Consider the following 15,308-nt stretch of genomic DNA (forward strand, 5'->3'; position numbering starts at 1 on the left):
CTGAAGTTTCCCACCAATTCTTACCCCTTTCTCTGCCCCTTTCTTGATTTGTAACCTTAGTAAAAGCTACTTCTCACTTCTCACCAATGAGTGGAACACATGGGACCACCTATTCATGGGGCCCAGATTGCCCTGTCCCGTACCCTCCTAGGCTTTCTTGTGATGTTGCACAACCCTCCTAGAAGCCAGACTGTGACACAGAGAATTGACGGCCCCACGATCCTGCCTGGAATCTATAGCTGGATTGATATTTAAAAGATGAACCCCAGAACCCCTCCAGGTAAGGTGTCTGCCGCAACCCAAGTGCTAAATTTCCGACTTGAGCAGACCAGAATCCCCAAGAGGAGACACAAGCACAACTAATTTGTACTGCCTGTGCTTAGCATGCAACCCATCACATCACATGGTAGGCGCTCGTGGTGAACTGCCTTAGCCCCTGTCCTGATGCTACAGGTGGGAGAACCACCAGGTATCCTGCCTGGCTGCCAGGCAGGCCCAGGGCTAGACGGACCAAGCATCCTTGCCAAGCACAGGAAACTACATGGAAACTATGTGGGTGCCCAAGGGCCTGTGCCCACGCCCCTGGCATCCTGGGTAGGTGGCTCTTACCGTAGTGTATTTACCCAGCTGGCAGAGTGAGGGGAAGGTTTCTTGGTGGGCTTTACGGATCTTCTCTGTGAGGTCGTCCAGCTCCGCGGTCATCTCATAGCTCTCGGTGCACTCCTGCTTTGAAGGCTCCTTCTTTTTCTTGTTCCTGTCATTCCTGACGGCTGGAAAAGGGAGATGAGAGGTCAGGGAGGGCTAGGTCACGCACCTGAGCAAGAAGCCTCCACTCCCAGCCCTGACACTTGGAATAGGAGCAGCAGGAGAGGAGGGAGTTGCTCTCTGCTGGGAACCTGGATGCCTCTGGCAGAACCACGCCTGCCTCTCTCGGTGCCCAGTGTGCACACACAGTGTGCACAGTGTGTGTAAGCCTGACCCGTAAGAAGTTCCAATGTAGGCTGCATGCCATGAGTGGGAAGGGTCCTAGGGTGTCCTGGGTGGTCGAACTGCAAGGATCCTGCTCTGGCCACGTGGTGATTTGTTTGTTTACATCAACTTGTCACAAGCGAGAGTTATCTGGGAAGAAGATAACTCTTCAACTCAACTGAGAAAATGCCTCAGGCAGATTGCCTGTAAAGAAGCTTATAGGGCATATCTTGATGAGTGACTGACGTGGGGGAGCCCGGTTTACCCCTGACGAGCAGTTATAAGAAAGCAGGTTGAGCAAGCCGAGCGGAGCAAGCCAGTAAGCAGCATCCCTCCGTGATCTCTGCTTCAGTTTCTGCTTCCAGGTTCCTGTCCTGATTAATTTCCTGCCATGACTCCCCTTATTGACAATATTACCTGGATGATGAAGCAACCCATCCCATAATTTGCTTTTGGTCACAGTATTTATTGCATCAAAGGAGCCCTGGCTGACAGGTCATGACAGGTCCCTCAGCAAAGTTGCTTCAGAGTGAGGTGTGGTCTGTCTGAGCAGTCTCATTTCTTTACTTTTTTTTTTTCAGATCAACTAACTGGTACTTAAGAAGAGGGTGATAAGGCTGTGGTCTGTGTCCCTTTCTGCATTAGGCTTAGACTTCCCATGTGAACCAAGCAATATCCCATATTTATAATGCTATTTAAAACAGTACAAAATCCTCCACCAAAACAACTATATTCATGCTACCATTCATTCAGAGACCCAGTTCCAGGTCACTGTGGCTGGCTAGACCTCAGCAGAGAGGTGCCACTTGGCCCTGCACATCCTGGCCCAGCATGACGTGGCATACAGCAGGCTTCATGACTCAGAGCTATGGGGCAGCCTCCTCCTTCCCAGGGCCAGCTCTCCCCATGGTTGTAAGTGAGCACACTGCCAAACTATAGCTCCTGGAAGGAACCCAAAACTCAGGGAGGCAGACAAATGATATCAGATCACATGACCCCTCCAGGGAGTCCACGTTCACTGGGGTGTCAGAACCCCAGCTACCTAGATGTGTACGATGCCAGCGTGACCTGGGCATGTGTGATACAGGATGACCCAGGGTATAATCTGATCGGCATAAGAGGATTTGGCTTGGCTGCCTCCCTAAGGGCACATAGGTCATCAGGACACGCAGCATCCATACCAGGAGAGCGCTCAGGTTCTGTGTGGACAGCAGATGGGGAGGGGGTTCATGACAGGGGAGACAGGATGGGGAGGGGGAGGAGGGGAAGGAAGTGAGAGCCATCAATGGCACAGAGAGGTCATTGTCGGGGTAAGCAGCTCACAGAGCCAGGAGGGAGCACTTCTGGGAAGAGGAGCACTCTGTGGGTGTCTCGATACCTGAACCTGGAGGTCTGACTACAGAATTCACCTAATCCCCTTTCAAGGTGGCAGAGCGGCCAAGTTCTCTCTTTACCGGATCCACTTACTATCAAGGAAGTGGACACCCAGGAGAACACAGGCTGGTACCTTCCTTCTCAGTGCCTGGATGATGGAGAAACAGAGGCCCAAGCAGGGCTTTGTGGATTCCCTTGCAGCTCTGTGACTAGACAGACCTTCTTTGGAGATGTGGGGATGGGGTGAAAGGCCTCATGATGTAAAGTGTGTGTGTGTGTAGACACAACACAGCAGAAGCAGCACACAGTGAAGTGGGCAGCCCAGAATGGCAGGATGGTGGCCCCTAGGCTCTTTCAAGGAATGTTATTCTGCCAGGGAGAGGATACTGTATCCTGAAGGCTTGCATGTAGATGTTTCAGGCTCTTGTAGGAGACATTAGCCCTCTCCTCTGACACACCTCCACTTTAGCCAACACAAGGGTCAAACCTAAGCAACAAGAGTCTTTCCCAAACCGCTCTGAGAGAACTTTGATAGTCCCTCCAGGTACCACATGGCCCCAGCAGCTCTTTTCCTGCCGCACACCACAGAGAACTAACGTTGCAGCAACATGCATGACAAATGCAACCACGAATCCCACCATTCCTACCGCCACCCCTAACAGCCTTGGGGCAGAACGGTCCACTTGCCCATCTGTGGACAGCAATAAGCCAAATGGCCCATCATACTGCAGAATTTTGCTTGGTTATTGAAGGAAATGAAAGATTGATGCAGTTCACACTGTGGATGAGTTCTGAGAACTGTGCCCAGAGGAGAAGCCAGCTGCTGAAGGCCTTGTGTCTTAGGGTTTCTATTGCTGTGAAGAGACACCATGACCATGGCAGCTTACCGTTCCAGAGGTTTGACCCATCATAATCATGGCAGGGATGGCAGCTGGGAGTGTGGCAGCGTGCAGGCAGACATAACGCTAGAGAATTCAATGTCTTGATCAATGGACAACAGGAAGTGTTCTCAGATACTTAGCAGTATCTTGAGCATATATGAGGCCTCCACAGGGACACACTTCCTCCAACAAGGTCACATCTCCTAATAGTGACCCTTTGGGGGGCCTTTTTCTTTGAAACCACCACATTCCACTTTCTATCCCCCAAAGGCTTTTAGTCACAATGTAAAATTGCCTTCAAAAGTTCCTATCATCTATAACAGTTCCAGAGTTATTTAGAAGTCTAAAGTTCAAAGTCTCTTCTGAAATTCATTCAATCTCTTAGCCGTAACTACTTGTAAAATCAAAATCAAAAGGCAGATGATATAATTCCAACATATAATGGCACAGGATATACATTACCATTCTAAAACATTGGAAAGGGAGCATACTGGAAAAATACTGGACAAAAGCAATATTGAAAACCAGCAAGGCAAACTCCAAACTCTGCATCTCCATGTCTGACATCAAACTTCCGATCTCCAACTCCTTCCAGCTTTGTTGGTTGTAACACACTTCTTTCTTTTGGGCTGGTTTCTCCCTGTTAGCAGTTTTCTGTGGCAGGCACCCTGGGTCTCTGGCATCTCTAACATCTTGTGGTCTTCAAAGCAGTCCAGGCTCTAACTTCACAGATGCTATGGCCTCTCTAGGCTTCCACTTGGGGACACCCCTGACACATGCCTGGCCTCAGCTGCTTTCTTTAGGCATGGGAGAAAATTCCATAACCCCTTTCTTCTGTCCTTAACCCAGAACCATGGGTCCAAAGCTGCCAGGTTCTACTGCTTACGGGGGCTGGAACACAGCCCCCTCATTCACTTACATCTTAACCAAGTTTCTCTTTTTGATGGTTTCCTTCACTACCTAAGCTTGGCTGTCCTGAAACTGGATTTGTAGACCAGGCTGGCCTTGAACTCACAAATCTTTCAAATCTTCACCAGTTTTCTTTTTCTGATGCCTAGCTTCTCTACCTGAGCTTGACTCTTTTGGGGATTCCTCTGTGGACCAGACTGGTCTCAAACCCAAGAGATCTGCCAGCCTCTGCCTCAGGAGTGCTGGGATTAAAGGTGTGCACCATCTCACCCAGCTCTTTAATTTCTTTTCACACCTTGGAAATTTAGCTGGATGGGATCTTGCCCTGAGGTCACCACTCCTTTTATTCCATTTCTAAATCTGTTTATCTCCTTGAAGGTAGGACTTAGCTCCATTCCACTTCCTGGTGTTCCTTTTTCCTTCAAATATTTTCCCTTGCTCAGCTTTCTCCTTTTCATTATAAATCTTCCTTAGAGTTAACACTGGTAACCACACAATAGTCTGTATTAGCCTGTTTTGGGAGTTCCTCTGCCAAGGGAATGAATCCAAAACTCTTCACTTTAGCCCCAGGCAGACTTTTCAGACAAGGGTAAAAAACAGTCACATTCTTCACCAAAACATCACAAGAATGATTTCTAGGTAATGTACTAAAATTCTTCTCCTTAGAAACCTTTTGGTACAGGCGCCCACAGCTCAGATCACACTCAACACCTCTGTCTTCCATGTTCCAACTAGGATGGCCCCATAAGAAGGGCTTAAAGCATTAAATTGCTTTTCTTTGTTTTTTTGTTTTTTTTTTTTTTTTTAGTTTTTCGAGACAGGGTTTCTCTGTAGCTTTGGAGCCTGTCCTGGCACTAGCTCTTGTAGACCAGGCTGGCCTCGAACTCACAGAGATCCGCCTGCCTCTGCCTCCTGAGTGCTGGGATTAAAGGCGTGCGCCACCACAGCCCGGCTTAAATTGCTTGTCTAATCCATAGTCCCAACATTCATATTCCTTCAAACAAAACATGGTCAGGTCTATCACAACCATATCCCAGTCCCTGGTACCAACTTCTGTCTTAGCTAGGGTTTCTATTGCTGTGAGGAGACACCATGACCATGGCAACTCTTATAAAGGAAAACATTCACTTGTGCTGGCAGCTTCCAGTTCCAGAGGACTGGTCCATTATCATCAGGGCAGGGAGCACGGCAGCTGGGAATAAGGTGGTGGTGGTGGCAGACATGGTACTAGAGAATTCTACATCTTGATCCAAAGGCAACAGGAAGTGCTCTGAGATACTCAGTGGTATCTTGAGCATATAGGAGACCACAAAGCCTGCCTCCATGATGACACACTTCCTTCAACAAGACCACACCCATTCCAACAAAGACACACCTCCTAATAATATCACTCCCTTTGAGGGCCGTTTTCTTTCAAACCACCACACCATGTCCCATTTGTATGCAATATCCATAGACAGACAGCAATGGTTGGGAAGGGTGGGTTGGAGGGAGGGAGATTGGGGAAGGAATCGTGATTGTAGGGTTTCTCCTTGAAGACGGGAAGGTATCTGGACTTCATAGTGGTGCAGAGCTGATAATTCCATGAACATGGAACACTGAAGGATTCACCTTTGCACAGCTGACCCTACACTATGTGCCTTTGGGAGAGAGTTTCTCTGAACAGATAGTCAACAACCCTGACCAGAACCAGAGGCCAGTTGTCACCTTTGACTCTCAAACACAACAGGGCAGTTCTAGCGAGGGGCAACCAGTATCTTAAACTCATAAAATCCCACGGGAACTGGGCCATCTTTCCCTTTCTAGAGATCAAGAACCCCCTTCTTGAAAACAGTAGAGCTAGATTTCCACGGAATACACAGAAAAAAAGAAAAGGGGGAGACTACCAAGGAACCAAGCAGGCCCCGGGCCTTCTCTGGAGTAGCTGTTCCCAGAAAGCAATGTGCTGTTTCCCTAAGGCCTCTGCCTCTGAATGGAGCTCTTCTGGACACTAGAGAGATGAAACCTCCCAGAAGCAGCGGCCCAGTTTTCATATCTACTGCAACCTGAACCCTGGACTGTTTATTGTAACCCGACAGCATCCTCCATGTCTCACGGCAACCTGGGAGGATGCAGAAGATATGGATCCGGTGGCGGCCCTGCATCTTGTTGGATGACCTGGCTGGTTCCTGTGGGTCTTCAGTGCTGTGTGCTGTGTGATGACTGCCACACAAAGTGATTATGAAGTTCTGGGAAGAAATGAGAACTTTGGGTGCCAGACACTGTGCGAGGGTCCTCACAGGTGATGATGCTCACTATGAGGTCCTCACTGAGAAGCAGTGAGGGCTATGGGCAGAGAGTCCATGATCCCTTTCTCTGGGAGCCTAAGGTGTGGAACTATGATTTGCGACAGCCTCAAACTTCTCTCTCCCACAAAGCTACCCCTTCACAACGGCCATGGGGCCTGACAAGCCGCTTCCCACCAGTCTGCCCCCGAGAAGACAGTGTGTGGGGATATAGGGACATCCGTTGTCAGCTTGTATCAGAGCCCGCTTTTCGCCCCGCTGCTCTAGGGACTATAGGAAACACCAGGCTTTATTTTATTGCCTTGATATTCCCGAAGCTTAATACAGCCCAACTCACAGTGAATGGCAAGAAGGGTGGGTGACTAAATATGGAGTTCCATCCCTCTTGGGGGGGCATGTATGTGTACAGAGTTCATCTGAGCTGTTGCCTCCTAAAATTAACAGCCTTGCCGTCACCTAGTGGTCTGCAGAGGAGTCATTGAGTGCTCCTGTCCCGCCAGTGGCCAGGAGGGTGATTTATGCACCTGTGATAGGGCCTGGCCCGATGTTTGCAAAGCGCTTCTTAGAGTAAAGGTGCTTCATAAACACCAGGCATTCTCCTGCCAAGGGGCCAAGTGCTACAAATCAGATTTGGTGGCTCGAAAGTAACATATTTACGATCCACTATCATATTGAAATGAAATGGATGTAATGAAAGTGTCACTTCTACAAATCCCTCTGATGTACAGACCCGACCTATGAATATGAAAACAGACACCCGAGCACTTTTATCTGAATGTCTAATCATGGAAATAAATGAAGCCGTGTTCGTTTTAATGTGTGCACTTGTGCATGTATCTGGAATATTGATTTTCATACACACGATAAAAATTGAATGCAGGAAACGCAAGAGAGCTGCAGGCCCCACATGGACCCAGGAAGAGGAAAACCGGGCTTTCCTGAAACCTTGTCACCAACAAGAGAAAAGGCCACCAATGGTGCATCTTGTTTGCAAAGACTTTTTCCATACTCAGTTTAGCAAAGGAAGCTCAATGGCTTATTTATTCTTGCTTGAAATTACAGTCTGAAATCCGCACAATCTGACCCCTCTGCTCCTTGCTAACTGCACGGATAACGGGTCACAGCTGGTCGGAAGCCGTCCAGTAACTGCTGTACTGAGATGCTCAAGAGGAGAACACAGAAGTATGTTCTAATCCGAATCTAAAGACTGTTTTCTGGATTGCTTGCATAAATGAACTCCAAGGACCTGAAGGCAGGGACCTGCCTGCATCACTAACTGCTGAGACTACTTCTCCCAGAACTTAAGGATTGAGTGGTCGGTGCGCAGGCACCTCAGAAGGACGGTCCCTGTGTGAAGGTGGGCTGAACCGTGCCAGAGCGCTTCCTCCACTGCACGCTGTCCTGGAAGGCGGAGGCTGCCTGTCCTCTAATAAAGCATGTGCCACACATACAATGGTAGGAGCTCAGACATACAGAGAAAGGTGAATTCTGGTGAGTCAGAGGCTGGGCTTTCTTTCCCTGTGGTTTGCAGGTGTTACTGAACCAGCCCAAGGCCAGAGCACCTTAAGCGCCTGTATAGTGAAGCATTTTCATTCCTTGGGACCTTGATTTCAGCAACTCCACCTATCCCCAAGCACGCCACATAGTTGCACTTGTGTAAGGACTTGCACAGGTGACCCCACACCCCCGCAACTGCCAAGTGGGTGTCCACTATGCCAGGGAGCAGGCAGGGGGCACTGACAGAATTCTTTAGATAGTCAAATACAGAGGAATCAATCTGGATGTAGCGTTACAAAAGTTGAGCAAGGTTCTTATGGCCTGGACCAACTTCCTAAAGCTACTCCAAGTGACAGAAGAGAGCCCTGTATACTACCATGTCCAGAGGCCAAATGCTTCTCAAATTACTTTATACTAATGATACCATGGAGACAATTCCAAACATACTCTTCCCCATGTGACTTTTTGCAATGGAGCCCCTAACTTTGCATGTGGACATCGTTCCACTCCCCTCCTTCCTCCATCTCAGCAGCTGTTGGGGTTGTTCTTCCAGTGGCCATGTTTGCAGGGCTATGGTTTACGAGAGTGAGTCTCTCTTTCAGTGACATGTGAACTCCAGGAATCATTTTCAGTTTGACCCTACAAACAAGGGCAAAGAAGACAGGCTCGGTGACAAGTGCCTGTCTTCTCAAGTCACAGCAGAAGCTTCAGCAGGAGAATCAAAGGTTTAAAGCCAGCCGGGACGATACAGTGAGACTCCATCTCAGAGAAAGAGTAAAGATGAGAAAGGAGCCTGGGGCTACAGGGTCATGGGAAGGGCTTCCTCTTGCACTTAATGCAATGTGTGCTTTCATTCCCGGGACGGCAAAGCAAACAAGCTCAAAGCAACCAACCGATTATCCTGCCCACCCCAGCCTGGGCTCAGAGGGCAAAGAGAACATTCTAGTGTGCCGTTCTGTGTAAGAGCAGGCACCACACATGTGAAACTGAGGGATTACAGGGTTTTCACAACCTTTCCTTGCTGGCTGATGGTCCTTTGCTCTATTCCTCTGGCAGAAAGGGGCTACTTAGGGAGAATTTTGCATCTCTGACCTTGTGCTTGGAAGAACTGTCCTGTGTCGATGGAGGTTGAGGCCATGGCCTTAACAGGACAGTGGAATGGAGGAAGAAACTGGGCCTGGCTTAGCCTTCTGACTCTGAACAAAGTGTCACCCACTGCTCGCCTCGTTTCTATATTCTTTATTTATTTACTTACTTAATTAGTTTTGATCAGGGTCTCTCTGGGTAGCTCTGGCTGTCCTGGAACTTGCTATGTAGATCAGGCTGGGCACAAGCTCACAGAGATCCACCTGCCTCTACCTCTGCCTTCTAAGTGCTGGGCCTGAAGGAGTGCAACACCACACACGGTCTTTTACCTTGCTCCAATGTGGGGAGCAGAGTTTAGGGGCCACTTCACACTGTACATTCACAGCATGAGTTGAGCTCCGCAGTTGTTGCTGCCCTGTCTGTCCTTGCACATATGAAACACTCACTGGTGGGTCTTTAGACATTTGGTGGGGGGTGGTCGTCCTCACGTCAGGAATGAACACACTTATAATAGTCAGCCATGTAAACTGTCTAGAAGGCCCATGTGACCTGCATCCGTAAGTCATCTGAGGGATGGAAAAGTGGCCCCTGGTTTTCCAGATGTTTGCTAACATTTGGAACATTAATGTCCCATCTAGCATATTAATGTGGAGAATCTCGTGCACACTTTCAAATCTGAGCCATGAGAAGAATAATCTATGTTTGGATGTGTGGGTGCTCCTACTGTGTGCTTCATTTAGATGACTTAAGACCTCTCCATGCCTTCAGTGGACACACACACACACTGCACGCACACACACACCACACACATACCACACACACACATATACACATTACATGGGAATACCCCCCCCCCCCCCCCACAGACACACACACTAAAATAAAAACTAAAGCCAGAATAAAGCTATATGGAAACCTGGTATTTCCTAAGCTCATTCTAAAAATTAAGAAGAAAATCTTAAAAATCAACTCATGAAACAAATGAGACAGCATTTGGAAACAAGGCTTTCTTCAGTAAGCCTGTAGAGGCAGTCAGTAAACCACCTACCTGCATTTATGAGGAAAAGGCCATCTAAATCTACCACAGAGCTGTAAGAGACCTTCTGTAAGGCCATGGGAGCCCCTTCTGAGAGAGCTTGGAAGGTACTTGCTTATAGAGGTGTCAGGAGCAACCTGGACGGATGGACATCATGTCATGGGCAGGGATTGGACATCAGGCTACATATAGGCCTATAGCTCAGGGTTCCCCTGCAGGCTGGGGAGTCTTGCCAAGGAGACTTTGAGTTTTAAGTTCACTGGGTTGTGTCTGGTGCTCACAGTAACGGATGAGTCCATCTGTTCCTGGAGAAGAGATGGCTGGGGGCAGAGGTCACTGGAGGCAGGAAGCTCCAGACCAGACATGAGGAAGTTCTGAATCAAGAAGGGATTGTGTGGTGCAGCCAGAGTAAAGGATGCTGGGCAGGGCCTGTGACAATTCTCACCTTGGGAAGGGACGGGCCGGACAAGATTAAATGTGTGGGATTCCAGGTGCCCATGTTGTCCTGTGGAGTGTGCAATTGGACGGTTTGACCTCAGCCCAGAAAATGACTGGCCATGGCCGGAGCCTGGGAAACAGGCATGTCTATGGGAATAGTAGAGCAGAGAGTGCTAGCCGATCCTAATTTAGGCCCCCCGTGTTTCCTTTCTCCCAGTCCTAGGAATGAATATGGATGAGACTCTGATTTTGGAACTACGTTTTAGTTATTTCTGTATGTCGGGTGCTGATGCAGACAGTGGGGACATGGCAGGGAACTAGAGTGAAAGTGTGTGTATGAATGTGTATGTGTTATGTGTATGTATGTGTGAGCATTGTGTGTATGTGTGTGTGAGTGTTATGTGTGTATATATGTGTGCATGTGTATGTGTGAGTGTGTGAGTGTATGTGTGTGTATTTGTATGAGTGTTGTGTGTATGTATATATGTGTGTGTGTATATGTGTGTGTATGTGTGTATGTGTGTGAGTGTGTGTGTATGTGAGAGAGTGTGTGTGTTCAGGAAGGACGATGGAAGGAGGGCTACTTATAAGAATCACTACCAGAATCCTTGACCATTCCTTGCCCTTACTTTTAAAAAGCAAAAATTGGAAACATTTTAGCCTCCTGGTAGACACTCACACATAAGGTCTCCTTCTGCGGACTGGTAGACTTGCTTCTTAAACCACTAGTCTGGTGTGTGACCTAGACTTCTGGCCTTAGTCACAGCATTAAGTACAGCTAGTCCCAACAACAGCGCGACACCTGCCTCATTGCTAACCTCATCCCTTCAGGGCTGAGGGATGCCCCACGCCCTGCTAAGTGCTTCTCATACATTCTGCTATTTAATTTTCCAACAGCTCCGTGTAGGAGCTGCTACTCAAAAGTTACACATGTAGCAGCTAAATCTGAGCATCTCAGAGGCCCCACAATCCTTGGCCTACACAAGCAAGACTTGAACACGGACACCTCTGTTTCCACAGCCACATACTGTTTCTAAATGACTGCCAGAACTTTCTCCTTTTTGAAAGATCGGGGTCTAATCACACAAATGCAGCAAGAAATTTCTCTTCTTGGCTTGGCTGCCCTTGCATGCTATGTAGTAACCACTCCCTGACCTAGGAAAAAACATGTCAGAAGATCACACAGCAGAAATAAGCCCGTGCCATGTGGCTCTCGGCACACACACTGTTGCTCAGCGCTGTTGCCGGCTTGCCTTCCAGCATGAGCAAAGCAGTTCTTCGCTAGGAAGAGACCAGCTCCGGTTGTCCATCTGTTAAAGGGCTGAATCCTGCTGAGACCACACAAGTCCTCTGTCCGTCCCACTGATCCTGAGCCTCAGGGGATAGTCACTGCAGAGGAAGCATGCTATCTTAGCCATTCTCGCCATCACTTGGAGTCACATACTTGAATGTCTGTCATTAACAGAGATCTAAGTTTCTCCCCCCCCCCCCCGGAATGTTTATGCCAAGGGGCCAAAGCAAGACAGAAAATTATCCCAAGAAACAACACCCCAGACATCCCAGCGCCAGCTTCACAGTTCTTTCCTTTGCCCTTCCTGTCACAACCAAATCCACATTCACAGGCAGCAGGGGACTGTGACTTCCCCTTTCCATCTGACTGAGATCTGCTGAGGCCCTGGAGTCTGCAAAGAGAAGTGTAGAGCAAAGTAAACAGGCAGTGATAAAGGACTTTCTGTGACTGCCACTCACAGCGTGGGGTCCTCAGCATGAGTGCAAAGTCAGGACCAGACCTTTTAGGGTGGAACAAAAAAGAGCACATCCAAGATATGGCTGCTGTGCACACACAGGGGCATCTGCACCCCACACTCACCATGACAAAACTGACCATGAGTAGCATTCTCTGGGGATCCACAGCGATCCAGGCTGGAGACCAATTGCCAAAACCAAGGAGCTCAGCCTACCTAGACTCTTTGTTTGTTTGTTTTTCGAGACAGGGTTTCTCTGTAGCTTTGGAGTCTGTCCTGGAACTAGCTCTTGTAGACCAGGCTGGCCTCGAACTCACAGAGCTCCACCTGCCTCTGCCTCCCCTGTGCTGGGATTAAAGGTTGTCCAGCCTGCCTAGACTGTTGTTGGTGGATGGCTATGGGGAACAAACTGAGCCACTCTACTATCTGGTCACGGCAAATCTTGGGGAGAACCCCAGAACAGGAGAACAGGTGAGCAACAGACAGGGCGATATGTTAGAAAGTGAGGGCAAGGGAAAAACTCTTCCACCGCACGCCGTAGAGACACTGACACGGCCATGTTCATTGCTGCACCATTCGCAATAGCCACAAAATGGAACCAGCTGAGGCAGCCATGGGGCAATGAACGGGTAAAGAATAGGTGGCACACACACACAGTGGAATTCTATTTAACCATAAAGAAAAATGAAATCACAGCCTTTTCAGGAAAATGGATGGAACTGAAGATCTTTATGGCTAGTGAAATAAACCAGACTCAGGGAGACAAATGCCATGTTCTCTCATATACAAGTGCCAGATTTAAAACCCTCTCTCTCTCTCCCCCACTGTGTGTGCGCGTGTGCGCATGTGTGCATGCGTGCGTGTGTGTGTGTGTGTGCGTGTGTGTGTGTGTGTGCGTGTGTGTAAGTGAGTGCAGAAGTGCCTATGTAGAGAAGTACCTTCAAGCAGAGTGTAGAGAGGGCAGAGCCAGGCACAGCAGGCCTGCCTTGCTATTGTCAATCTTCATGATACCAGTTACAAACAACCCCAAGAAGAAAAGAAGTTGGAGCAGAGTATCTGTACCGAACATGCGTAGACTATTTTTCTTGTCATTTTTTTCTTACATAATATGCCATGGCATTGTATAGCATTTACATTGTAGCATGCATTCTAAATATTCTAGAAATGATTTAATTTACGTGGTTCATGTGTGTGTATTAATAGATCACACAGCTATGGCACCTTGGCTACATAAGGACTGGGACACCATCAGATCTTAGACTCTGCAGTGTGTCCTGGAAACATCCCAAGAAAACTGAGAAATGACTATAGATAGCATATGTCGGGATAAGTCCCGCCCCTAAGGGGGCGTGTTCGCCTTGGGCTAATGTCTGCCTATAAATTTGGCAAGCGTGCTCCCAGCCGCTGCTTTTGCTTTCCTGGTCTCTGCGGGAACGGTGGTTCTGTAAGTCTATTTCTACATTAAAGCTATATATATATATATATATATTTACAATCTGTCTGCATTCGTTTACGCCGTTACAAGGCAGCTGCAAATATTGTTTATGATGGGGAAAATAATTCTCTGCAAATTAAACATAGAGGCCAAGAAAGCTGCGTGTCACTTAAGTGATACCGCTCATTCACACAGTTTTTCCTTCAGTATTCTGGGGACCCAGTGACAGGCAGGGTTAGTTCTGTATTACCCTGAGGTACTAGTGACAAAGGCACTCTGTTCCCTAGAGAGTCACATCTGGACTTGGGGAGAACAAACTTTCTCATAAGATTTCGGACACGGAAGACATACTTTAGGTTTGCTGGGTCGTCATGGTCCCCATTACAGCTCAACCGAGACTGCACCACAGAAGGCAAGAGGATTGCGTGTGAGCTGCCAGGTTGTGTTCTAGGAAAACTTTCGGAAGATAAACCTTCGACCAAATCTGACCCCGGACACTCTGATATGCGCACTGTTAAGCTGAAAACTGCCCTTGGTTGTTAGGAAGCTGTATATGCAACAAATGCAAGTTGAGGAACAGGACGTTTAACAGGAAAGGAAACAACCCTTACCACGACGCCCATTGGTTTGTTTTCCACCTTACACTAGCCGCCAGCGATGCAGATGCTGTTTTGCTGTCCTGTGATGAGCACCAACCCCTTTCCCAATTTCTTCGTCTGAACTAACAGTCTGCATCGTCTCTAGATGCATGGCTGAGGGAAGATGCAAACATCCCCGACCTAAATACAAGATTACTGTGTGGCTACATCCTGAGAACACGCACACAGGAGCAGAATGTGGGATATATATAGACTTTTGCCCAATCAGCAAGAGAAAGGAGGGATGACCAGAGACATGGCCACCAAAGAAGGGACATTTGAACCAAATTGCAATCAACAGAATGTAGAGCATGCTAGGTTGAGGGGGAAGTGTGAATAGAATTTGGTAACATAATAAGTAAGGGGCAGGGGTCTGAGTAGTGGTTTGGAGGTGTCTAGGAGAAGCAGGTGATGTTTCAGCTCTTAGGGTATCAGATTCGCCCTCAAACATGTCAGGTGTAGTGGGGACCAATGACAACATGCACATACTCTCAATGTTTGGTGAATACCCAGGCAGAAAGTGCTCAGCTTGTGGGAGCCTTGGCATGGAAGTCACGCGGAATAGAGCCCGTTCAACATGCCAGTGTCAGGGATAGTGTGATTCAGGAGCACTGGTGGCATCCTCCTGAAACATTTCCTTCCTAGGCATTCAGAGATCCTCTAGGGTTGTGACTCCAGCCTCCTTGGGACTGACTTAGTTAGAAAGAGACCCTCATAAGTATGTATTGTAACTCGCACAGGGAGGAAGGAGAAGGATGCAGAGACCCTGTCATCTCTATGACAATGCTACCCTGTCCATCAGAGAGTAATGCTAATAAGGGCACCTTTGCTCCAGAAGACAAAGCTACCTTCACAGGCACAGGCTTTGATCCACAGATCTTACTGACCTTGAACTCCAAGGCTGACCTTGAATGCACAATCCTCTGGCCTTAGAGTCTGTAGTACCGTCCAGCCCATGTTGTTGTTTGTTAAATGGTATTTTTCTTTCAAAAGAAAGTCTCTCTTCCCCGGAGCC

At 48.2% G+C, this 15,308-nt stretch overlaps 1 protein-coding gene across 3 annotated transcripts in view; it reads right to left on the reverse strand.

Annotated features, from left to right (window-relative positions):
* Rarb (retinoic acid receptor beta) overlaps positions 1–15,308 on the reverse strand; it is a 649,902-nt gene that overhangs the window by 13,699 nt on the left and 620,895 nt on the right. For all 3 annotated transcript variants that reach the window (XM_075988633.1, XM_075988632.1, XM_075988634.1), the window contains one exon: positions 610–770. In XM_075988633.1, the coding sequence (XP_075844748.1) occupies positions 610–770 (161 nt within the window). The remainder of the gene's footprint in view (positions 1–609; positions 771–15,308) is intronic.

The sequence above is a fragment of the Microtus pennsylvanicus genome, chromosome 10 (genome assembly GCF_037038515.1).
Source record: "Microtus pennsylvanicus isolate mMicPen1 chromosome 10, mMicPen1.hap1, whole genome shotgun sequence".
Lineage (NCBI taxonomy): Eukaryota > Metazoa > Chordata > Mammalia > Rodentia > Cricetidae > Microtus > Microtus pennsylvanicus.